Source organism: Ochotona princeps, chromosome 24 (genome assembly GCF_030435755.1).
Source record: "Ochotona princeps isolate mOchPri1 chromosome 24, mOchPri1.hap1, whole genome shotgun sequence".
NCBI lineage: Eukaryota > Metazoa > Chordata > Mammalia > Lagomorpha > Ochotonidae > Ochotona > Ochotona princeps.
In genome coordinates this window covers 1,123,701-1,150,598 of record NC_080855.1, presented here as the reverse complement: position 1 = coordinate 1,150,598, position 26,898 = coordinate 1,123,701, and the positions used below count along the sequence as shown (strand labels likewise).

At 41.9% G+C, this 26,898-nt stretch overlaps 1 protein-coding gene across 1 annotated transcript in view; it reads right to left on the bottom strand.

Annotated features, from left to right (window-relative positions):
- LOC131483227 (cytochrome P450 3A6-like) overlaps positions 1 to 26,898 on the bottom strand; it is a gene marked incomplete at its 5' end in the record, with an annotated part of 387,281 nt that overhangs the window by 336,979 nt on the left and 23,404 nt on the right. Inside the window, 3 exon segments of the mRNA XM_058680734.1 lie at positions 1,155 to 1,315; positions 7,714 to 7,780; positions 7,984 to 8,111. Of these exon segments, the coding sequence (XP_058536717.1) occupies positions 1,155 to 1,315; positions 7,714 to 7,780; positions 7,984 to 8,111 (356 nt within the window).

The following is a 26,898-nucleotide window of genomic DNA, read 5'->3' as shown; positions in this document are numbered from 1 at the left end:
CTGGTTGTATATAAACTAATAATTAAAATGTCATTGTAGACGTCACAGGATGTGGTTCAGAACTTGCATTCTTTTTGTTTGTTTCTTTTTCTCTTTTAACATAGTTACTCAATACCCTGTCAACTAATTCCGTAACGTTATAAACTGTTACTGATGTTATGTTGGGGTTTTTAATTGATTGGGATGATACTCTGCCAGCTCTACCTTCAGACCAGAGATGGTCTCCCCAAGAAACCGTTAAACTTATCTGGACAATAAGATGCTGGACTTTATGCTTGGTAGATGCTTGCAATGAAAGAATCTCAACTGAATTTGAACTGTGGTAATGCAACAAGGTGGAGGAATCCACCATGGAGGGATGGTTGGGGAGGGCGGCATCCCAGTGCCTATAAAACTGTGTCACATAATGCAATGTAATCAATAATTAAAAAATAACAGGGTGTTTTAGGGCCATAATATTTTTTTGAAAATAGATACTAATATCACAATAAATTCAGGTCCAGTGAGTGTTCTACAGAGATGGGAAAGCATCTCAGCTTCACATAATTTTTCTAGAACAATCCCTCAGGCATAAGTTCAGGCCTCAACTGCAAATTAGGAAGTTGATCCTGGTGTATTTCTGTCCCTCAAACATCCAAACCACACTAGATTCCAGGCTTCTTCACATTCAACAGCACACACCATGGGTCATCTCTTGTCCTCTTTATCACTGGTTGTGTGAATGGTGGATGAGAATGGCAGAGCAGTCAGCCTCCTCAGGCAGTCATGCTAGCCAGGTTAGTCTCACTCACTGAACAATTCAAGCAGACAAAATCCAGCCAAATGCAGCAGAGCAAATGACCATAAACTTGAGTAACAAAAACTCCTTGTAGGTGCCACTGTGGGTTCTTGTAACAGACACTTAGGACCAACACTGATTTACAAAGATCTTATAGCTCTGTGAGTAGCAACTTCAGTCTTGTTTCTCCATGTATTTTTCTCTTTAGATTATCCCTTTATTTGTCAATGAATTATTTTCATTGCACACTTGGCAAGCATTCCCGTGAACAGTATTGTGGAGGCATTCGATCAAGACATTACACCTGCCCTGCAGTGTACCCAACCCAGGTATCACTCACTCACTCACTCACTCACTCACTCACTCACTCACTCACCTTATTGGCAAAAGCTGAATCAACTTGCTGCTGAAGTTCCTGCTGAACATCAGGGTGAGTGGCCAATAAATACATAGTCAAAGAAAGCATATTGGTAGTGGTTTCATAGCCAGCAAAAAGAAAGGTGATTGACTGAGCTACAAGTTCTGTAGCAGTCGGAGCTAAAAAGAGAAGAAAAATATTTTAAGCAAAGTAGATCACTGTGAATCACCCAATAGTACATGAAAATTTCCACATAAGAAAAGATGCTATGGTATATCAAATTAAGCTACTATCTACAAAGGCACATTGGATATGACTGCTGGATTCAAGTCCAGGTTCTCCAATTCCAATTTAGCATCCTGGTAATGATTCTGGTAATGAAAACAAAAAGATGGCTCCACTACTTGTTGGACCCCTGAACATGCACTGCGATTTTCAATGGAGTTCCAGGTTCCTGGGTTATCCATATCCAACATCAGCTATGGAAGCCGTGTGGGGAATCAACCAATGATGGTGGAATACTCACTCTCTGATTCTTTCTTTAACTAATATTTTAAATAAATAAATATTTAAAGAAACAAAAAATGTTAACAAAATTTCAAAATTCTTATAGGGAAAAAATGTGTAAGTACGCATCACATTGGCTCAATTGGCTTATGCTACACCTCCAATTGCCAGCAACAAATATGTGTGCCAATTCATCCTGGCTGCTCCATGTACCATCCAGCTTCGTGCTTACAGCCTTGGAAAGCAACAGAATAAGGGCCAATGTCAAGGACCCATACACATATGTTGGGCCATGGGGGAAAGCTCCTGGCTCTGGGTTTAGGATCGTCTCTATTCTGGTTATCATAGCCATCAAAGAATGAACCGTGGATGAAAGATTTTTCTGTCTTTCCTTCACTCTGTAATCTGAATTGAGTTTCCAATAGAAATTTTAAAAGAGAATAAAATGGAGATTAAATTCAATAAATGAATGTTATTTACACAGAGACAGGGGAAAAAAAGCAAATTTGTTTGAGTTCACTTTATCCCAGTCTATCCATGCCCTGCTATCCTCTCTTCATTACATCATAAAATGAGCTGGTTGGTTTCAAGAGACAGCTTCTCTGTCAAATATGGACAGTGAAACCAACACACCACTTGCTATCCTCTCTTCATTACAGCATCGTCATTACCAACTGAGCTGGGTGATTTTAGGAGACAGCTTTTCTGACACACATTCACAGTGCAACTAGAACACCATTTGGATAATATAAGTAGCATTGTCCTTTAGGAAAATGCATTGTATTATACTTAAAATATTTGAAAACACTGAATGTGAAATACTAGGGCTTTACTATATGAAAACTAAAGGATCCTGCATCTAAGAATATGTGAGTTGGGCCTGGCGGTGTGGGCTAGCGGCTAAAGTCCTCTCCTTGAACGCTCCGGGATCCCATATGGGCGCTGGTTCTAATCCCGGCAGCTCCACTTCCCATCCAGCTCCCTGCTTGTGGCCTGGGAAAGCAGTCGAGGACGGCCCAAATCTTTGGGACCCTGCACCCTCGTGGGAGACCCGGAAGAGGTTCCTGGTCCCGGCATCGGATCGGCGCGTACCGGCCCGTTGCGGCTCACTTGGGGAGTGAATCATCGGACAGAAGATCTTCCTCTCTGTCTGTCCTCTCTGTATATCCGGCTTTCCAATAACAATAAAATCTTAAAAAAAAAAAAAGAATATGTGAGTTAAATTAAGGGGACAAGAATGCACTACAGATAAACCTCTGACATTCAGAATGCAGTCCAAGGATGAACATCACCAGGGAGCTCACAAAAAATGCAGATTTCCAGCAACAATTATGCAAGACAGCATGGAGCGTCCTCATAATTCTGAAAATACCATATGACACAGCCACTCCTCTGTTGCAATTTACACAAAGTAAATAAATCAGCCTATGAAGAAGCTTTCTCTGTGTCCCTGTATTTACACTAGATCAACTTTACAATAGTTAACATATGCATTTACCCAAAATATCTACCGACTAGTAAATGGGTAGGGAAATTTTATCTACACATTGTTGAATATTACTCAACCATAAAGGAAAAGGAAATTCTGCCTTTACAAAAGCATGGTGCAAAAGACAAATATGTTTTCCTATACTTATTATAACAAATATACACAACACAAAAATATATGGTGTATATAACTAAAATTCACTGGAGGATTCATTATTCTTAGCCCTTAAATTTTGGTGGATGGCCATTTCACAAATTGTTGTATTATTTTTTTTGTGCCAAGCTAAACTTTTGATGATAAAATAGTGTCGTTGTAAAAGTAAGGCAAAAATTAAAGAAAGAAGAAACAAGTTAGTGGCCAGAGGGGGAATTGTCACTGTGCTCTTAATATTGTGAATATGTCTAATGGAATAGTAAATCTGTAACTGTGTAGCCACATGGAGATACACTACCATGAAACGTGGGGTGGGGAAACATAATGTGAAATATAAAATTTACATAAATTTCCAAGTACTGAAAGTAAATGAGGGTTGCTTGTATTAGACAGTAAACTGCCAACTACAATGCGCAGTCACACATAGGATCTAGGTCATGTCCCAGCTGCTTCACTTCCAATGCTGCTCCCTGCTAATGACCTGGAAAATAAACAAAATATGCCAAGTGCTAGGGTGTGACACCAACATGTAAGACCTGGAAATATCTAGTGTTGACCTAACCTAGGATCAACCATTGCAGCCATTTGTCAGGAAGATGATCTCGTTCTCTTTCTCTCTTTGTAGCTCTCACTTTCAATTAAGTGCAGTATCTAGTTCTTCACACAAAACAATTGTATAATTCCACATTATACCTTAGAAATACAAAATCAGAATCTAAATTTTTGCGCACCATAAAAAAAAATTGTATGCACAGCCTTACTTGAAAAGCATGGGTTATTTTTTTAAAGGCATCAAACAACAGATTTGGCACACAGCTTTTAAAAAGATAAGCTAAGATCATAAAAAAACCACAGAGAAAGAAAAGCATCCCATTATGCTGATGGACATTAAAACAACAGATGATGAAATGTGTCAATAGAAAGTGATGGGTCGGGCCCAGCGGCGTGGCCTAGTGGCTAAAGTCTTCGCCTTGAATGTCCCGAGATCCCATATGGGCGCCGGTTCTAATCTCAGCAGCTCCACTTCCCATCCAGCTCCCTGCTTGTGGCCTGGGAAAGCAGTTGAGGACGGCTCAAAGCTTTGGGACCCTGCACCCACTAGGGAGACCTGGAAGAGGTTCCTGGTTTCTGGCTTCGGACTGGCGCGTACCGGCCCATTGCGGCTCACTTGGGGAGTGACTCATTGGATGGAAGATTTTCCTCTCTGTCTCTCCTCCTCTCTGTATATTCAGCTTTCCAATAAAAATAAATAAATCTTTTTTTAAAAAAGTGATGGGTCAGTTTGAAATACTGAAAGATGACATACCATGTGGGAATCAACAATTATTGCAAAATCATGATCTGATGATCATTTTACAGAGTACATGCCCCCTTAGTTGCTTTCCTCATGCTCCCAATCCAGCCCATATGTTTACATGCTAGCATCCTTCTTAATGATGGTTTTAAGCGTTTGACTATTGACATGCACTGTTCTGTCTAGTCAAGAATGAATTATGGGGCCCTACATGATGGCCTGGTGGCTAAATCCTTGCCTTACATGTATCTGGCTTTCTTATGGACCCCAGTCTGTATCACAGCTGGTGCACTTCCCTTCCAGCTCCCTGCTTGAGGCCTGGGAACGCAGTTGAGAATGACCCAAAGCCTTGAACCCTGTACAACTGTGGGAGACCCAGAAGAAGATCCTCTCTTAGTCTTCTGATTGGCTTATCTCAGCATTGTGGCCACTTGGGAAGTCAGCAAGCACATACAACAAATTCTCTCTCTCTCTCTCTCTCTCTCTCTCTCTCTCTCTCTCTCTCTCTCTCTCTCTCCTGCCTCTCTCTCTTTCTCATCCTTCTTCTTTTTTTCTTCTTCTTTCCACCATCTCTGGGAATCTGCATTTTTGATAAAAACAAAATATTTTTAACAAATAGAAGACATAACACCCACTGAGAACTAGAGTACCAGGAGATGCTGTGGGTACCAGCCACAGCATCAGCCAGTGCACTTAAAGTCCAGGAGCAGAGGTTGCTAGGTCATGATGTGTGACAGCACCGACAAGCACAAGATGGAACTGGGGGCTGACCAAACAAGTCCAGGCTAAAGTACCAACTGGCAATTCCAAGGTGAGCTGAGTCATGTTAGACTCAACCATGGCACCCACCAGCACAAACAATACCTAGTGAGGGAGGAGTGAAGTACCAGCCTGGAAGAGGAGCTATGGCGATTTTTCTGCTGTTTCATTGCTCATGAGAGCTGGGTCTTGGACAGACCAGATTCGATGGGTCTAAAACACATGTTGGCATGTGAACTGTGTTGGAAAAGAGCTAGTCTGGGTTAGCTGACTCTATCCACTGGTGCAAGCATAAGCAGAATAAGGGCAGCCTGCTTGGGTTTTGCCATAACATCACCTTGCAAGTGTTTGGACAGGCTGCAAGTCCTGTCAATATCACATGGCCAAATCACCTGGAAAGTAGCATATCCAGGACTGGAAGCAGCACAGTAGGGAAATTCTGGGCTATAAAGCCAGTGGTCAACATGAGAACCAGGATTGGGGACAGGCAGGACTAGACAGATTGTGACCCACATTGGAATGAGTCTGAGTTGGAGGGTGGAGTTTGCTAAGATGAGTTAGGCTTCATTGCCCAATTATGTGTACACAAGCTGAATGGGAGGTAAGACAAACCGGAGCAGCTCAATGCATATGCTGGCAGGCATAGAATCCAGGACTGGGATCCAGCTTAGTGGAAGTTATTGGGGGCCACAGTTACTGAGCTGTAGTTCCCAATTGTGTACATGAGGGACACCTGTGTTGAGGACATGGCTGGAGTGAGCCATAGCAACCATTGCTTCGAGTAAGAAATGGGGCTGGAGATAGATCTGACCTAACAATTGCGATTACTAGTGTGAACATAGGATGATATGGGTGACGAACAAACTGGATCCTGTATAGGTTGGCACACTCACAAGAGTCAGGTCTGAGATCACTTTGGACATTATTATTTTGAGGATCCCTGAACCAAATTGTTGGACTCATAATTGCTTGGGACCCTGCACCCACGTAGGAGACCCAGAGGAAGCTCCTGGCTCCTATTTTAGGAAGACTCGCCTCCAGTATTTGTTGCCACTTGGGAAATGAGTCATCAGACACAAAATCTTCATTTTTGTATATCTGACTTGGCAATACAAATAAATATTTCTCTTAAAAAATCTATAATTTGGGCTTGGCAGCATGGCCTAGTGGCTAAGGTCCTCGCCTTGATCCCATATGGCCGCTGGTTCTAATCCTGGCAGCTCCACTTCCTCTCTATCTCTCCTCTCAGTACATCTGACTTTGTAATAAAAATAAAATAAATCTAAAAAAAATCTATACTTTGCAATAAAATGGTCCCAAGTAGAGGCCATTATGCTCAGTGAAGTAAGTCGATCCCCCCCCCAAAAAAATCATATTCTCTCTCTGATATTTATAAGACATTCTTAAAGAAAAATGCAAGATCAAAAAATACATATGCAAAGACCCATATACATATATTTATCTAGAGGAACTGTTTAATAGAGGCAAGTATACCATGAAATGGAGATACATTGCTTTATGCATCTTTACCTCAGAATAAAAGATGGACTCCCAATGAAACTCTTACATACAAGTTTACAATGAAATACAATTTTCTTCCATTGTCTATAACTGTAACTTTACAATACACTTCAATATAAGAAAGATGGACCTGTGAGTGTTGTTGAAGGAATAAGCTAATGCTACAATATAGAAGAAAACTGTTAAGGAAAAGGGGAGGAGGGAGAGATAAAAGAGTGTAGAAGAGGAAATCCCTGAGCCTAAGGAACTGTATCTTGATAAATTAAGAATTTTTAAAATTTCAAATAAAGCTGGATGATCTAAAGAAAAATTGGAAATAGATAAAAGATACACAGATGTACAGCATCAGCACATTCTAGTCTCTAAGCCAACAATTAAACACTCCTGAATTAGTGAGATGGTTGGAAAAACATTGGTAGACTTAAAGTGGCCATGATAAGCATATGCACTGGGCAGACTCTTGACTCTGACAATAGGAGACATGGAGAAATGAAGAAACTAAAAATGAAAGCCTGTCAGCCTTGTTGGATGTGATCCATAGCAAATAGTTTATTTCATGTTCTCTGTAAATACATTTGTTTCCTTCATTTTGCTCACAGAAATGATCAAGAAAGCAAAGCCCCTGTTCTACCAACAACAGTGATCCACCAACCACTCACTCTTTTTCCTGCATGAAATGCTATATTTATCCTCCTGGTCATGTCACAGGCTTGAAGAATTCACTTTGACTACCGCTGATAACATCTGAACATGCATTCTTTGGCAGTTTTGCAGAATTTTCTCATCTAACGGGAAGATGTCTTCATATTTTGGAACAAACCCTCCCTCAGAGCTTCCCATCCATTCTTGATTACCTTTGTAGGAATCAATTTCTTTGGAATTCTGGGAGTTAATCATCAGTTGCAGAAAATATACTCGGTGCTGAAAGAGAAAGATCAAGTCACAAGCCAGAAGTCACAAGTCCATCAGGAGCTCAGCAGTGCAGCTGCTCTCTGAGGATACCCCACTCAAGACCAGAGGTCTGACTGGAGTGGCCTGAGTCATCATCTCAATACTATGCCTCATAATGATCATATGTTTAAAAGCCCCACAATCTGCAGAAAAATAACATCCCCACGCACTACCTTTTTCTTGTCTTTGAGACGATCCTCTTTAATCTTTTCAACAGATGTTTTCAAAATATCTACAACATCTCTGGGGTACATTGTGATATTCAAAGCTTCATATATTGGGGTGAGGAAAGGAAAGAGTGCTATAGGAGAAAGAATAGAAAGATACCATAATGAAAAGCAAAATTTATGTGGCACAATTACAATTTCTCAAACAGAAGAGTAAAAATCCTCACAGTTCTGCATAAGGAAGCATTCCCTCAGCACTCTTTCTTTAGAATTCTAGCGCACTTATTGATACCACATCCACACAGAGGCCATTACTACATTGGAGCACCTGGAGAGCCATGGATATGGAGAAGCTATAGAGAAAGCAGAGCAGTGTTGTAGTAACCTGATACCGGGGGGGGGGGGGTATTGGAAATAAGCAATTGGAGCTCCACCAGTAGCCTGGTTGCACCCCAGACAGATCCAGGTGGCTTTCAGACGTAACGTCCTGTATGCCCAGACCTCCATCCACATCAAATGTCACTTGGTGTACTCAGGAACATGTTTTTGGGCTGAAGGAACAGCTGCAAGCTGCACAGGCACTGAACCAGAAGAGAACTCGCTTCTGCCTCAATGCATCCCACTGGTCTCAAAGGGAAAATAGTACCAGTTGGCATCCTGTGGGTACCACACAAAATGATTCTGGGTGGTCTTCAGATGTAACAATAAGCAGGTTCTCCCAAGACCAGCATCGCTGACAACCCAGAGGTTTGGGACAACTGGCATCACTATAATCCCAGGCATTGCTTGAACTGGGAGGGGGAGAAAGGATATATAGGCAATGGTGTGTCCACAGTACTGGAACACAGAGGGTAGAAAGGGCTGAGACAGGAGCTGGGCTATGGACACCGTGGTGGAAGACTAGCATGAGAGCCCTGGACTAAAATGCACTGGAGGTTTTGGAATAAGTGTCTGCAAATGAAGAACAGGGCACTGAGCACAATCAGTAAAATGAATTGCAGACCTGTGGTGGCAAAGCTTAGAAACCAGCATAAGAGGAGTCTATGAACCAGAAGTGCAATGACCAAGAACAAAAGAGAGAGAGAGAGAGAAAGAGAGAGAGAGAGAGAGAGAGAGAGAGAGATTGAATATGACTAGTGCATGCCCCCAAAAGAAGCAAAAACCTTTGTCAACCTCAGGGTTAACTAAAGAATTCATTGAGGAAATGGGGGGGGAGGATAAAGAACTTTAAAAACTCACATTCCCTTGCTGAACTTGTGGAGGGATGTGGGAAGGGGGGCATCAGCTCATGGGAGGCTAAGGATGTGGTTTTTGCAGGGGGAGGATCAGAGGGCATAGCACCAATGGGCATGTGGGAACGTTGGAGCCCACATCTAAGCAGGTAAGTGAACATGGGGAAGTGTCAATGTACTTAGTCTCAGGTGAGGGGAAGGGAAGGGAAGGCAGAGCCTGAGGACAGTATGATGCCCTGGTGTGATGGTGGATCAGGCCTGGAGAACATCAGTAGGCTTGGATCTTGTGTAAGTCAAGGGGAAAGGCAACAGGGCAGCACATGTAGCAGGAGCTTGGGACTTGGGTGGGTGAGCAGAGCTCTGAACCAGCACACCACTCACTGGGGTTCAAAATGCTGAGCTGGAGAACACATGCAGAGTTGCAGAATCCAGCTGAGCACAAGGAATGTGGATTCATTAAGGAAAGCGCTAAGGAGATATGGTGAATGGAGCATAGCTCAGATAAAGTGTTGTTGCAAGAAATGATTACTGAGGAACGGCCAAAGACAAGGACACTGTACTTGAGAGTAAGCAAGTGGACTGAGAGCTCATGGTATGGAGGGAAAAAACAAGAAGACCTTTAAGGGTCAGGCCACTGTACTCCCAAATGGGAGACATGAGCTGGACTTGTTTGCATGAAATACTGCTGACCACAACACACAAGCCCAGACAAATGATAGGGGCCTACCTTGCAGGATTAGATCACAGTATCTGACAGTGTGTGTCAGAATAGTGGATGGGTAATATCAAGCTGGCCCATAACACTAACCAGTACACAAGAGAAATAGGTCAGGAATTAGATAATGTGGGGCATATGTGGGCTGTTCTACATCATCTGGCATGTGTGAGATCTAAGTAGCTGTAGCACCCCTGCAGTGAGAACTGAAACTAGGGGTAGAGAAGGGCAAGCCAGGCTACAGCACCTAGAGGGCTACAGCATCTAGAGTCCAATGCCAATGAGAGGGGACCATGCCAGACTTGGCTGCTGTGACCAAACAGCATACACAATACCAGGAGTTAGAAGTGTATTCACAGAATAAGAACTGTGGGAACTCTCCTGGGGGACTAATACTCCGATTAGTTAGTGTGAGATTTGGGATGAGGGGCAGTCCAGGTGTGGCAGGGAAACAATACCTATGGGATTGCATGTGAACTGGTTTACAGGGAAAGCCAGGCTGGGCTAATGGTATCCACTGGGACATGCATAAGCCAGAGCGGGTACAGGTTGGTTGGACTTTGCTGAAGCATCAGCTGGCACTTGCTGGAACCAGGTGCAAATTGGGTCAAGCTGAACTGCAGAAACATTTGGAGAATTCAAGATCTGGGTGAGGGAGAGGGCATGGAAAGGAACCCGTGGGAACCTGCCTCTTGGATTGCCACTCTTACTCGTAGGCATAGAAAACAGAACTTGGGCAGGCATGGCTTGACAGAGAGTGGCACCCCCAGTGTCTGTGTGGCTTGGATAGTGGGGCTGGTTCAGTTGAATGAAGCTTCAATGCTCATTGACATATATGAAAGCTGAATGGAATGTGGAATGGACTGGTCCAGTCGAATGTACATACTGGCAAGGACGGGAACCAGGGCCAGGGGCAGGGCTAGTGGAGATTAGTGAGAGTTGCTCTGGTTAGGCTGCTTCTTCCATTGGTTTGCGTGAACACTGAATGTTTGGTGGGCAGGATTGGGCTGAGCTGCAACACTCATTGGTAGGAAACCAGGCTGAAGATAGAGCTGACTCAACAAACACAATCACCAGTGTGCTTGTAACTGATTTGAGTGATGGACTGTGCCAGACCCTGAATTGGCAAACACACACAAGTATCAGGTTTGGGAATCACTTCAGATGATTCTGCTTTGGGGATCCCCCTAACTGACCAGGGAACTCAGAACTCTAAACATGGGGGAATTGCAGGCTTCATGGACTGAACATTGGGTGCATATATCAGAGCTGGGTCTCCTCAGATGAGGTAGTGAGCAGCATTACCAGATGCACATGGAGAATATGACAGTATGTTGGAGCCTGCAGAGGACACCTGGTACCATAACAGAAAACAGAGGACAGAACAAATTGATCAACTATCAGAGATTCTAATCTATTGCCAGCCAGTGGGTTCTAGAGGCATGCCATCTTGCTTTGAATGGCAAGATTGGCAGCAATTCAGAACTATTGAACTATCAAAACCACTTGAGCAGGACCCTGAGAGAATGTCCCACATAAGGGACCCTGGATGGCATTGTGGACATCCCCCATCCCAGAATACGCAGGTCATTGGAAAGCTGGGTGTGGCTTCTCTTCTTATTTCCTCGTTTATCCAGAATAGAAAATAAAAATGAGAATGTGGAAATAATGGTCTCACCTACATTCCTCTAACCCTTGACCCTTCCCACCCTAATCAACTATGTAAACATCATCAAAAATAAAACTTAAAACGTAACTTTAAAAACATTCTGCAAAGCTTCATAACAACAATGAGAAACACATACAGGATTTAAGGCATTTACAGAACATGTCACACAGCCAATATGAACATTGAAGCAAATCCAAGTCATTTATTACAAATGAAAGACACAATGGAGCTAATTAAAATTTCATTGGAAGCCTCAAAGAAGAAAGAATCTCAGAATTGGAAGACATTACCTTCTAAAGTGGGAGACAACCGAAAAGCTGGAAAATGATTCAAGCTAACATAAGTATTCAAGAATTAAGGGACACTATCAAAAGCCAAAACAAAAGAATTATGGGCATCCCGAGAGGCACAGAAAGATAAGCTGGATTTAAAAAATATGTTCAGTGAAATAAGAAATGAAAACTATCTTAATTTGGAGAAAGAAAAGGGGAAAAATAAAGACTGGCAGAGTGTTTTACCAAAGCCATCTTTACCATGACATGATAGTCAAGCTCACTTCAGCTAAACACAAATATGCACTTGAAAAAAGTCAGTTAACTTATAGAGAATTGAGTGACATATTGCATATTCTAAAAGGAAATAATTGCCAGCCCAGAATAACTTACCAAGCAAAGCTTTTCTTTGTATTTGAAAATGTAAAAGAAACAAAATTTACATTAGAGAAAATCTCAAAGAATTTGCCTCTATAGACCTGCACTACCAATGATACTTAAAGATGTTCTCTTGACAAAGAAAAGGAATAGTGGCCAATAAAACCCAACAAAAATATGGAGAATGTCCCCGTGAAAGGACAACAGAAACCTAAATAAAGTATAACATTGATGAAATGACAGGACCAAATTACTAACTATCAATAGCATCTCTGAAGGTAAATGGCTTAAACTCATTAATCAGGTATTATAGATTAATGGACTGTTTCAAAAACAAAAAAACCCACTCATCTGTTGCCTACAGGAGACACATGTCACCAACAAAGATATGTAGAATCTGAAAGCAAAAGGATGTAAAAGACATTGCAGGATATTGAAAAGGAAATCACAAGCTGACATAGCCATTCTTACACCAGATAGTACAGACTTTGACATGAACAACGTTTAAAGCAATGAAGAAGGACTCCACAGAGTGATCAAATAAACTAATCAACAAGAAGAAATCACCTGACTAGTTTCTTAGGATCTTTTCTTTTTCATCTCTAATTTTACCTGGTTTTCTCTCTTTTATTTGCTATTCTGGGTAAAACATTGCTTTGTTCAACTTCTTTTAAAAAAATGGCTCATTCATGAGAAGCAGGCCTGGAGGCAGGCCTGGCTTCACAGGTGGTGGAACCCACTGGCAGGAGTGTGAAATGGAGTGTGGAGTTGGTTGGAATATGTTAGGGTTCAATGCCCAATTATGTGTGCAGGAGCTGAATGGACGGTAAGACACACCAAGACAATCCATTGCACATGGTGACAGACACAGAAACCAGTGCTGGGGTTCAGCTCAGTGGAAGTAATTGGGTTCACTCTGTCTGGGGTATAGTTCCCAATGGTGTACATGAGTTCTGACTGTGTGGAGGACATGGTTGAGATGAGTCACAGCACCCATTGGCTTGAGCAAAAAATGAGGATGGAGAGAGATCTGACCTAATAATTGCAATTGCCAGTGTGAAAGTAGGTTGATGTGGGTGAATGAATGAACTGAACCCTGTACAGGTAGGTGTATTCACAAGAGTCAGGTCTGAGATCACTTTGGACAAGACTGCTTTGACGATCCGTGAACTAAACTGCTGGACACATAACTCGAGCCATGTGGAGAGTGGCAGGACCAGTGGCCTGTCAATGGAATGCATTTGTCCCAATTGAACCACCTCAGTGGTTTTGATGGAGCAGTGGATGGCATACCCAGAAGCACATGGAGGGAGTGTCAGATTATTGGAACCTGCAGAGGATACCTGGTACCAAAGCAGAGGAAAGAGGATAGAACAAATTGTTCATCTTTCCCAGTGCAGCATGGCAGCACATATCTGAGCCAATGGAAAATCAGAGGTGGACCTCAGAAAGATCCACATGCTTGCACCTGCAAAATCAACAGCATTGCAAAACTTTTGAAACCATTTGAACAGAACCCTTGAGGCATGCTACACTTCAGGGTCTTGAGGATGATAGTGGGTGGCCATGTCCCATCTTCAAGTGCTGAGGTGGTTTGTAGGCTGGGTGTCACTTCTCCCCTTATCTTTAACTATTCACCCATATAGAAAGAAGGGAAAAATGTGGACACAAGGGTTTCACCCAATTTCCTTGATCCTGGAACCTTTCTACCTTAATCAACTTACAAGCATCATCATTTTTTAAACTAAATTAAAAAAAAAAAAGAAGTTTGAGCAGCACAGCAGGTAACTTATTCTCCTGGATATGGGGCTATGGTTGGGAGAACTGGCCACTGGCCACAAAGCAGCAAGCTTTGGCATCTCATGGATATCAGCTACTGCCTAGGAACATCCATGGATAAGGGCACAGCACATGTAGGTAAGGAATTAATTCTGAGGGACACTCAATGACAAGTCCTCTGTACTTGCCGATAAGTGAAGGGACTGAGACATGGGGGTTTGGAGGGGAGAGGCATGAAGATCTTTATGGGTCAGACTGATATTCCAGCCCACATGGGAGTCCTGTATTGGGCTTGTTAGCATGGAACATTGCTGACCATACTACATCAACACACATGCAAGCTAGGGCTGGGGGGCTTGTCTGGCAGTACCTAGCACCTGAAAATGTGTATCAGATCAGGGAATGGGTCATACCAGACCTGGCCATGATACCAACTAGCAAGCAAGAGAACCTGTTCTGGCGGTAGATTCTGTGTGAGACAAGTGGGCCCAAATTTATGGAACTACAAATCCTGTTGGTTAGATTGAGAGTTGGGATGGAAATGGACTGAGCTAGGTGTGACCATGTAACTCAACTTTATTCACTGGTGCTGGGACTGGAAAGAAATGGGGCAGGATCAGGCTGTAACACCTGCATGAGCACCCTAAAACAGGGTATGCACTGGGTTGGTCCACAACTACTGAAACAAAGGCCAGGACAAATGAGATAGGCCGTGCCATGTAAGTAGCAAGCACCCATTGACATATGTGAGATCTCAGTCTGGGAATGGCCAGAATGGGGGAACCTGGGAAACTCACCTACCCTTCTAGCTTCCACTGAGGAGCAGATGGTTCAGGTCTGCATGTTGGGCAGGGTAGGCAGGATACCTCCATCCATTGGCACATGAATGAGTTGGATTTAGAATGGGGCAGGTCAGGCAGGCCAAGCAAACAACAGCAACTGGCAAGTGCACAAACCAGGATGGAGTTCAGATCACTCTGGGCTAGGATAACATACCTACTGCTTGCATGAGCCAGGGATGAATGCAGACTGACAGGGCCAGGTGCCAGCAATCACCATTAAGACTTGGGACTTGGGGCTAGCTGTGCTAGGCCAAGGAACAATATCTGTTGCTTTGCATGTTAGATGGATCAAAGACAAGCCAGGTTACGTTGACTGAACCTACAGGTACATACATAATCCAGAATGGTAAGTGTTGATCAGGCTTTGCTGTAGCATAGGTTGGCTCATGTTGGCTTGAGGTCCTGGTGTGTGATGGGCAGGATCATACTTAATTGCAACGCCCATTAGCTTGCACAGAAAACAGGGATCTAGACAACTGACCCAGCAAGTGTAACTAACAGTATGTGCGATGCCTGATTTGGGTGACAGATTTGCTAGACCTTTATTGAAGTACACACACAAGAATAAGGTCTAAGATCACCTCATTTGAAGTTTCTTTTTTTATATATATTTTATTTTATTATTCATTGATTACATTGTAATATGTGATACAGTTTTGTTGGAACTGGGAATCATCCCACCCCTCCCCATGCCCTCCCCACATGTGGAATATTCCACCTTGTTGCATATCCACTGATCAAGTACAGTTGAGAGTCCCTCTTTGCAAGCATAAACTGAACATAGAGTCCAACAGCTTATAGTCCAGTCTCGTTCCTCAGATTCTTGGGGAGACCCTGTCCGGTCCGAGGGCAGAACCATCAGATTATCAACCCGATCAATTAAAGGCTCCAACATACCCTCAGCAACAGTTAACTTCGTTGTGTAACTAATAGTTATAGTATTGAGTAACCAGTATGTTAAAAACAATTGCAATTTCTTAACCATCTTCTGTGATCACCTCATTGTCAATTCAGTTTTAGTTTATAAACAACATATAACATAATATACATAAAATAACATGTTTTACATAACATCATATCCTCTTAAATTAACGCAAACATGTGGTATCTGACCTTTTGGGATTGGCTTATTTTCCTTAGCATTATGGTTTCCAGTTTGGCCCATTTGGCCACAAAGAACTGCATTTTGTTTTTTTTTTTTTTTTTAATAGCTGAGTAATATTCCATGTAGTAGATGAACCATAGTTTTCTTTTTTCTCTTTTTTTACTTATTAAATTTATTCATTAATTACATTGTGTTGTAATTACATAGAATCTGGGATTCTACCCCCACCCTCCCCCCATGGTGGGTTCCTCCACCTTGTTGCATAACCATAGTTCAAGTTCAGTTGAAATTCCCTCTTTGCAAGTATATGCCAAGCATAGAGTCCAACATCTTACAGTCCAGTCAAGTCCAACTACTTATTGGGTAGACCCTCTCTGGTCTGAGGGCAGAGACAGCAGAGTATCATCCCAGTCAAATAAAAGCACTAATATACCATCTGCAAAAATTAACATGATTATGGAATTAATTGACATGGTATTGAGCAGTCAACATGTTAAAAATAAATGCAATTGGAGAGACTGGCTAGATGGCCAACATGGGAGGAAGGCTGTGAGGGTGCTCACAGACAGAGAGGGCTAGAACGCGACAAAAGCGTAAGTGGAGCAGCATAGAGCTACAGGGAGAACGTGAAGTTCCCAGGACAGTGTGGAGCCAATAAAATCCACACAACTCGGAAGAGCAACCAGGGGAGAACAAAACAAAACAAAACAAAACAAAACAAAACAAAGGGCAGGGAAGACGGCTTTCCGCTCCTGACCTGCTGAGTCACCTTTGAGTGCAGCCGCTGAGAGCCGCAGTTGACCCGCAGACCTCAGGACCCGTAGACGTTGTGGCCGTCAGGACCCGAAGTGATCAGGACCCGTTGGCACCTGCCCAACCTAGTGGCCAAGTCCCGCCAGGACCTGCACCCGCTGCAGTCTCCAGGTCCCATTGAGACCCGCCAGGACCTACACCGGATGCAGTCGCCAGGAGACGCACCTGCGGCAAGGGTTCCCACCAGAGGAAGAGGCATACTGCAAGAACCTGAGGTTTGAGTGAGTTGGGTGGGGACAGTGTTGGGTCGGAGGTTCCGGGAGTTGGCACCCATGGGCATGCACCGAGTCTGAACACCCTTGGTGCTCATCTCCCCGCCCATCCCCCCCGAGATCCAGCATCTGGGGACACAGGGCGAGTGCCTTGAAACTGCCAAAACTGTGTCTGGGAGGTGATGCACAGCGGTCCTGTGCACTGAGGAGAAAGGCAAAAGGCACACTGAATACTGCCCTGTGCCTTTGCAGTCTGACACTCAGCTGGGTGGTGCTGTCCCACAGGACCCCGAGCATGCCTCTGGGCAGTCCCGTGCTAGCGCTGGGGCGGTCGGTCTCCTGCAAGCGCTGGGGTGGGCGGGCCTGTGCAGGAGGTGCTTCCAGAGAGCACCTGGAACACCCCACGCCCTATAGTCCCCTGCTTGGGTGACGCACCAGGAGAGCACTGCGGACCCTCGTGCAGGAGGCATTCCCAGAGAGCACCTGGAACCTCCACGCCCTGCAGTCCCTGGCACTGGGACACACCGAGAAAGCACCTAGAATCCTCCGAGCTCAGTGATCCTGTGCACAGGGTGTGTGCACAGAGTGCCTTCACTCCCCCACACCCTGTGGTAGCATACCTGTAGGGGACGAGCTGAGAGTGCGCTTTGAATCCGCTGGGCCCTGGAAGTGGCACCCTGAGGTCTAGTGTTCTGGAAACGCACCAAAAGTGCCTTGAAAATTCCCACACCCTGCTACTCCACGCCTGCAGACTCTGATCTCTACGGGATAGTGCTTGGAGACCCCTCAGCACGCTGGTGCCTAGGTCTCTCAAAATAGAAACACTAACACAATGGGGAAGAAATACCAGAAAAGGTAATGATCCAGATGAGAGAGCCAACACCCCACCAATAAAGGATCAAAAGCCAATGTCTATTTCGGAGATGCGAGATGAAGATATGGAAGATCTACCAGACAAGGAATTCAAAAAAATAATGTTAAAATCTGTCAGAGACAATGAGAAGAATTGGGAGGACTTCAAGGAATTCAAGAACCACATAGCCTCAGAAATACAACAAATGAAAAGTAAAATCCTTGACTTAGAGCACAAAATTGAGAGCCTAACCAACACAATAAATACAGCAGAAGAGAGGATCTCTGAAACTGAAGACACACAAAACGAACATACCCAGCTCATTAAACAGCTGGAGACAAGTCTGAACAAAGCCAATAAGACCATACAGGAAATGAAAGACAACCTCAAAAAATTGAATATTAGGATTATTGGCCTTCCTGAAGGAGCAGAAAGAGTTAGGAATGCAAATGGTACTCGACGAAATTATACAGGAAAACTTTCAAAACACTTGGAACATGAACCCAGCCCAAATCCAGGACGGTCAGAGGACTCCCAGCAGATACGACCCAAAGCGATCTTCACCCAGACATATGGTGCTCAAGTTCCACTCCGACGAAGACAAAGAAAGAATCCTGAGACAAGTACGAAGCAGAGAAAAGATCACATACTGGGGAAAACCAAACAGAATCATTGCTGACTTCTCTGAAGAGACCTTACAAACAAGAGGAGAATGGACAAAGATCTTCCAAATCCTGAATCAGAACCACTGCCAACCAAAAATATTGTACCCAGCAAAGATCTCATTCGTATTTGAGAACGAAATCAGATACTTTCATAGCACAGAGAAATTAGAAGAATATGCCAGCATAAAACCAGCTCTAGAAAATCTCCTTCAAAATGCACTAAATTCAGAAAAAAAGGAGGTGAATCATAAGCAAAGATGGCAAACAGGAAGGTCTCCCCACTAAAGTCCAAAAGAGGAAGGGCAATTACACAGATATCAACACCCACAAAAACAAGTATGGCAGGGCAAAATCACAACCTCTCAATTTTAACTTTTAACACAATGGCCTAAACTCACCAATCAAAAGGCAGAGATTAACAGAATGGATTACCAACAGCACCCAACTATGTGTTGCCTAAAAGAGACACATCTAACCAGAAGAGAATCTAAGAAACTGAAAGTGAAAGGTTGGAAACAGATATTTTGTGCCAATGGACGAGAAAAAAAGACTGGGGTAGCTGTCTTAATTTCAGATAATGTGGACTTCAATCTGACAGACATCAAAAAGGACAGGAAAGGACATTATATATAGGTGAAGGGACTGATCCATCAGGATGTAATTAACATTATGAACATATATGCACCAAATGCAAACGCACCTAGCTACATGAAGCAATTACTTACGGACTTAAGGGGAGACATTGATATGTACACAATAAGTGGGTGATCTTAACACCCCACTAACAACAATAGACAGATCAACAAAACAAAAACTCAACAAAGAAACAACAGAGCTCATACAAACAATAGAACAACTGGATTTGATAGATATTTATAGAATTTTTTATCCTAAGACCACAGATTATACACTTTTTTCAGCAGTGCATGGCACCTTCTCCAGGAGCGACCACATGATAGGACACGAAGAAAACCTAAATAACTTCAAAAAGAAAATAGGAATCATACCATGTACCCCTTCAGACCACCATGGAATGAAATTGGAAATCAGCAATTCAAAATGCCCCAGGAGAAACAGAAAATCTTGGAGGCTGAACAATATGCTATTGAATGAACAATGGATAAGAGAAGAAATTAAAGATGAGACCAAAAAATTTATGGAAACCAATGAAAACTCTGGCACAACATTCCCAAACTTGTGGGACACTGCCAAAGCAGTGCTACGGGGTAAACTCACCGCAATTGGAGCCCATGTCAAGGCCCAAGAGAGGCATCAAATAGAGGAACTAAGCACACACCTCCAGGATTTGGAAAAACAATAGAAGATGAGCCCCACATATTACAGGAAACAGGAAATCATCAAAACAAGGGAGGAAATTAATCAGATAGAAATAAAAAAAAACTATACACAAAATCAACGAATCAAAAAAGCTGGTTTTTTGAGAAGATAAACAAGATAGACACCCCGCTGGCCAGACTGACAAAGAAAAAACAAGAGAAAGCAAGAATTAACAGCATCAAAGATGAAAAAGGCAACATAACAACTGACACCGCAACCATTAAGGACATAATTAGAAATTACTACAAAGCACTATACTCCAACAAATCAGAAGACCACCAAGAAATGGAAAAGTTCTTAGACTCACACCTCCTGCCAAAACTTAGGCCAGAGGCAACAAACGACCTGAACAAAACCCATAACTGAAGCAGAAATAGAATCAGTGATTAAAGACCTCCCAACAAAGAAAAGCACAGGCCCAGACGGCTTCACTGCAGAATTCTACAAAACATTCCGAACAGAGCTGACCACAATCCTCTACAAACTCTTCAAAACAATAGAAAAGCAAGCAACCCTTCCAAAATCATTCTACGAAGCCAACATTGCCTTAATCACAGAACCAGACAGAGAACTAACAGAGAAGGAATACTATAGACTTATCTCTTTGATGACATTGATGCTAAGATTCTCAAGAAAATCCTAGCCAACAGAACTCAAAAACACATCAGACAGATCATTCATCCAGATCAAGTAGGATTCATCCCTGGAATGCAGGGATGGTTCAACCCCCGGAAATCCATTAATGTGATACACCACATCCAAAAACTGAAAAACAAGAACCACATGATAGTATCAATAGATGCAGAAAAAGCTTTCGACAAAATCCAACACCACTTCCTACTAAAAACCCTAACTAAGGTAGCCATAGATGGAAAAATCCACAACATAATTAAAGCAATATATGAAAAACCCAGTGCCAGCATCATACTGAATGGAGAAAAACTGGAACCCTTCCCACTGAGATCTGGAACAAGACAGGGATGTCCACTTTCTCCTTTGCTGTTCAACATAGTCCTAGAGGTACTTGCTCAGGCCATAAGACAAGAAAAAGAAATCAGAGGAATCCAAATTGGAAACGAAGAAGTCAAGCTCTCACTATATGCAGATGATATGATTCTTTATGTAGAAGACCCAAACGACTAAATGCAGAGACTGCTAGAACTTATACGAGAACTTGGTAGACTGGCAGGGTACAAAATTCATGAACAAAAATCAACAGCCATAGTGTATGCATTCAAAATAACAGAGGAAAGTATGAAATATCTAGGAATAAATCTAACCAAAAATGTAAGAGACCTTTTGAAGAAAACTACAAACTACTGAAAAAAGAAATTGAACAAGACCTAGAAAGATGGAGTAACATCCCATGCTCCTGGATAGGTAAAATCAAGATCATTAAAATGTCTATACTGCCAAAAGCAATATATACATTCAACGCAATCCCAATCAAATTGCCCAAAACATTTTTCATGGAACTGGAAACAATGATCCAAAGGTTCATTTGGAAACACAAAAAGCACGAATAGCCAGAACCATTCTCAAGAACAGGAAGTTAGCAGGGGGAAAAACGGTTCCAGACCTCCGGACATACTATAGGGCAGTGGTTATCAAAACAGCCTGGTACTGGCAAAAAGATAGAGAGAAAGATCAATGGAGCAGAATAGAAACACCAGAAGGAAACCCACACAGACACAGTCAAATAATCTTTGACAAAAAGACAAACGACAACACAAGCAAATGGGAAGGTCTGTTCGATAAATTCTGTTGGGACAACTCTCTGATAGCCTGCAGAAACAAAAAGATAGATCCACATATCTCACCATACACTAAGATCAGACCCAAATGGATAACAGATCTAAACCTACATCCAGAAACGTTCAAACGTTTGGAAGAAAATGTCGGAAATGCTCTACAAGATCTAGGGGTAGGCCCTCACTTCCTAACAAAGACTCCAAATGCAGTAGAAATCGAGACCAAAATAAACAAATGGGACCTCATCAAATTAAGAAGCTTCTGCACAGCAAGAGAAACAATCAACAAAGTAAAAAGCAACCCACAGAATGGGAGAAGTTCTTCATGCACACGACATAGGTGATAGAGGGCTAATTTCCAGAATATACAAAGAGCTACAAAACAACCAAAATGTCAAAATAAACAAGCCACTCAAGAAATGGGCACGGGAAATGGGCAAAAACTTTGCAAAGGAACAAACCCAAATGGCAAATAAACATGAAAAAATGCTCAAGTTCTCTGGCAATAAGGGAAATCCAAATTAAAACATCAATGAGGTACCACCTAACGCCAGTAAGACTGGCCCACATGAATAAAAGCACCAACAACACTTGTTGGCGAGATTGTGGGGAAAAGGGAACCCTACTCCACTGCTGGTGGGGCTGCAGGTTGGTACACCCTCTATGGAAATCAGTATGGAGAATATTCAAACAACTCAAAATCAACATATCGTATGATCCAGCAATAGCACTCCTAGGAATATATCCAAAAAACTTGTTTTACGAGAAACCAACATGCATTCCTATGTTCATAGCAGCACAATCAATAAGAGCAAAAACATGGAAACAACCAAAATGCCCATCAACAGAGGATTGGATAAGAAAGCTATGGTTCATCTACTCCATGGAATACTACTCAGCTATTAAAGAAAAAACAAAATGCAGTTCTTTGTGGCCAAATGCGCCAAACTGGAAACCATCATGCTAAGGGAAATGAGTCAATCCCAAAAGGTTAGATACCACATGTTTGCCTTATGTTATGTATAACATGTTATGTTATGGATGTTATATGTTGTATATAAACTAAAATTGAAATGTAAGTGAGGTGGTCACATAAGGTGGCTAGGAACTCGCATTTACTTTTACCATATTGGCTACTCATTACTATGTCAATTAATTCCATAATGATGTAAATTTTTGCTGATGGTATGTTGGAGCTTTTAATTGACTGGGATGATACTCTGCTGGCTCTGTCTTCAGACCAGAAAGGGTATACCTAAGAAGCCGTTGAACCTGACTGGACAATAACATGCTGGACTCTATGTTTGGTATACGCTTGCAATGGGGGAATCTCAACTGAACTTGAGCTGTGGTTATGCAACAAGGTGGAGGACTCCACCATGCTGGGAGTGTTTGGGGAGGGGTGGGGAGAACCCAATTACCTATCAAACTGTGTCACATAATACAATGTAATTAATGAATTAGAAATAATAAATACTTTTTAAAAAGTTAGCAAAAAAAAATAAATGTGATTCCTTAACCACTTTCTGTGGATCCCCATTCACGGTTCAATTTTAGTTTATATACGGCAAATGACATAACATCCATAACATAACATGTTATGCTTAGCAACATATCATCTTAAATTAAGGCAAACATGTGGTATCTAACCTTTTGGGATTGGTTCATTTCCCTTAGCACGATGGTTTCCAGTTGGACCCATTTGGCCACAAAGAACTGCATTTTGTTTTTTCTTTAATAGCTGAGTAGTATTCCATGGAGTAGATGAACCATAGCTTTCTTATCCAATCCTCTGCTGATGGGCATTTTGGTTGTTTCCATGTTTTTGCAATTATTGATTGTGCTGCTATGAACATAGGAGTGCAAGTTGGTTTCTCGTAAAATAAGTTTTTTGGATATATTCCTAGGAGTGCTATTGCTGGGTCATATGGTATGTTGATTTTGAGTTGTTTGAATATTCTCCATACTGATTTCCATAGAGGGTGTACCAACCTGCAGCCCCACCAGCAGTGGAGTAGGGTTCCCTTTTCCCCACAATCTCACCAACAAGTGTTGTTGGTGCTTTTATTCATGTGGGCCAGTCTTACTGGCGTTAGGTGGTACCTCATTGATGTTTTAATTTGGATTTCCCTTATTGCCAGAGAACTTGAGCATTTTTTCATGTTTATTTGCCATTTGGGTTTGTTCCTTTGCAAAGTTTTTGCCCATTTCCCGTGTCCATTTCTTCAGTGGCTTGTTTGTTTTGACATTTTGGTTGCTTTGTAGCTCTTTGTATATTCTGGAGATCAGCCCTCTATCACCTATGTCGTGTGCGAAGATCTCCCATTCTGTGGGTTGCTTTTTTACTTTGTTGATTGTTTCTCTTGCTGTACAGAAGCTTCTTAATTTGATGAGGTCACATTTGTTTATTCTGGTTTTGATTGCTAATGCTTTTGGTGTCCTTCTTAGGAAGTGAGGGCCTACCCCTAGATCTTGTAGAGCATTTCCGACATTTTCTTCCAAACGTTTGAAGGTTTCTTAATGTAGGTATAGATCTGTTATCCATTTGGGTTTGATCTTGCTGTATGGTGAGATATGTGGATCTATCCTTTTGTTTCTGCAGGCTATCAGAGAGTTGTCCCAACAGAATTTATTGAACAGACCTTCCCATTTGCCGGGGTTGTCGCTTGTCTTTTTGTAAAAGATTATTTGACTGTATTTGTGTGGGTTCCCATCTTGTGTTTTTATTCTGCTCCATTGATCTTCTTCTCTATTTTTTTTCCAGTACCAGGCTGTTTTGATAACCACTGCCCTATAGTATGTCCGGAGGTCTGGAATCGTTTTTCCCCTGTTAACTTCCTGTTCTTGAGAATGGTTCTAGCTATTCGTGGTTTTTTGTGTTTCCAAATGAACCTTTGAATCCTTGTTTCCAGATCTGTGAAGAATGTTTTGGGTAAATTGATTGGGATTGCGTTGAATGTATATATTGCTTTTGGCAGTATAGACATTTTAATGATCTTGATTTTACCTATCCAGGAGCATGGGATGCTATTCCATCTTTTGAGGTCTTGTTCAATTTCTTTTTTAAGTAGTTTGTAGTTTTCTTTAATAGGTCTCCTACAATTTTGGTTAGGTTTATTCCCAGATACTTCATACATTTCTCTGTTATTTTAAACAGTATCTTTCTGGTTAGGTCTGTTTACATCTTTGGGCTATTTGCATACACTATGGCTGTTGAATTTTGTTCATTGATTTTGTATCCTGCCACTCTACCAAACTCTCGTATAAGTTCTAGCAGTCTCTGCATTGAGTCTCTTGGGTCTTCTATATAAAGAATCATGTCATCTGCATATAGTAAGAGCTTGACATTCTCAATTCCCTTTTGGATTCCACTGATTTATTTTTCTTGTCTTATAGCGTAAGCGAGTACCTCTAGAACTATGTTGAACAACAGTGGAGAAAGCGGACCTCCTGGTGGGAAGGGTTCCAGTTTTTCTCCATTCAGTATGATGCTGGCACTGGGTTTTTCATATATTGCATTGATTATGTTGGGGATTTTTCCATCTATGCCTACCTTAGTTAGGGTTTTTAGCAGGAAGTTGTGCTGGATTTTGTTGAAAGCATTTTCTGCATCTATTGATACTATCATGTGGTTCTTGTTTTGCAATTTTTGGATGTGGTGTATCACATTGATGGATTTCCAGAGGTTGAACCATCCCTGCATTCCAGGGATGAATCCTACTTGATCTGGATGTATGATCTGTCTGATGTGTTTTTGAATTCTATTTGCTAGGATTTTGTTGAGAATCTTAGCGTCGATGTTCATCAGAGAAATAGTTTTGTAGTTTTCCTTCTCAGTTGGGTCCTTGTCTGGTTTTGTGATTAAGGTAATGTTGGCTTCGTAGAATGATTTTGGAAGGGTTGCTTGCTTTTCTATTGTATTGAAGAGTTTGTAGAGGATTGGGGTCAGTTCTGTTCGGAATGTTTTGTAGAATTCTGCGGTGAAGCCATCTGGACCTGGGGTCTTCTTTGTTGGGAGGTCTTTAATCATTGAATCAATCTCTGCTTCAATTATGGGTTTTGTTCAGGTCGTTTGTTGCCTCTGGGATAAGTTTTGGCAGGTGGTGTGAGTCTAAGAACTTTTCCGTTTCTTGGTGGTCTTCTGATTTGTTGGAGTATAGTGCTTTGTAGTAATTTCTAATTATGTCCTTAATGGTTGTGGTGTCTGTTGTTATGTTGCCTTTTTCATCTTTGATGCTGTTAATTCTTGCTTTCTCTTGTTTTTTCTTTGTCAGTCTGGCCAGCGGGGTGTCTTTTTTGTTTATCTTTTCAAAAAACCAGCTTTTTGATTCGTTGATTTTGTGTATAGTTTTTTTTGTTTGTTTCTATCTGATTAATTTCTTCCCTTGTTTTGATGATTTCTTATTTCCTGTTGTGTGGGGGGCTCTTCTGCTGCTGTTTTTCCAAATCCTGGAGGTGTGTGCTTAGTTCCTGTATTTGACGCCTCTCTTGGGCCTTGACATGGGCTCCAATTGCGATAAATTTACCCCATTGCACTGCTTTGGCAGTGTCCCAATAGTTTTGGAATGTTGTGTCAGAGTTTTCATTGGTTTCCATAAATTTTTGATCTCATCTTTAATTTCTTCTCTTATCCATTGTTCATTCAATAGCATATTGTTCAGCCTCCAAAATTTTCTGTTTCTCCTGGGGCATTTTGAATTGCTGATTTCCAATTTCATTCCATGGTGGTCTGAAAGGGTACATGGTATGATTCCTATTTTCTTTTTGAAGTTATTTAGGTTTTCTTTGTGTCCTATCATGTGGTCGGTCCTGGAGAAGGTTCCATGTACTGCTGAAAAAAGTGTATAATCTGTGGCCTTAGGGTAAAAAGTTCTATAAATGTCTGCCAAGCCAAGTTGTTCTATTGTTTGTATGTGCTCTGTTGTTTCTTTGTTGAGTTTTTGTTTTGCTGATCTGTCTATTGTTGTTAGCGGGGTGTTAAGATCACCTACTATTATTGTGTGCATATCAATGTCTCCTCTTAAGTCTGTAAGTAATTGCTTCACGTAGCTAGGTGCATTGGAATTAGGTGCATATATGTTCACGATTGTAATTACTTCCTGATGTATCAGTCCCTTCACCAATATATAATGAACTTCCCTGTCTTTTATGATGCCTGTCAGCTTGAAGTTATATCATCTGAAATTAGAATAGCTACCCCAGCCTTTTTTTCTTGTCCATTGGCATGAAATATCTTTTTCCATTCCTTTACTTTCAGTTTCTTAGAGGCTTTTCTGCTTAGATGTGTCTCTTGTAGG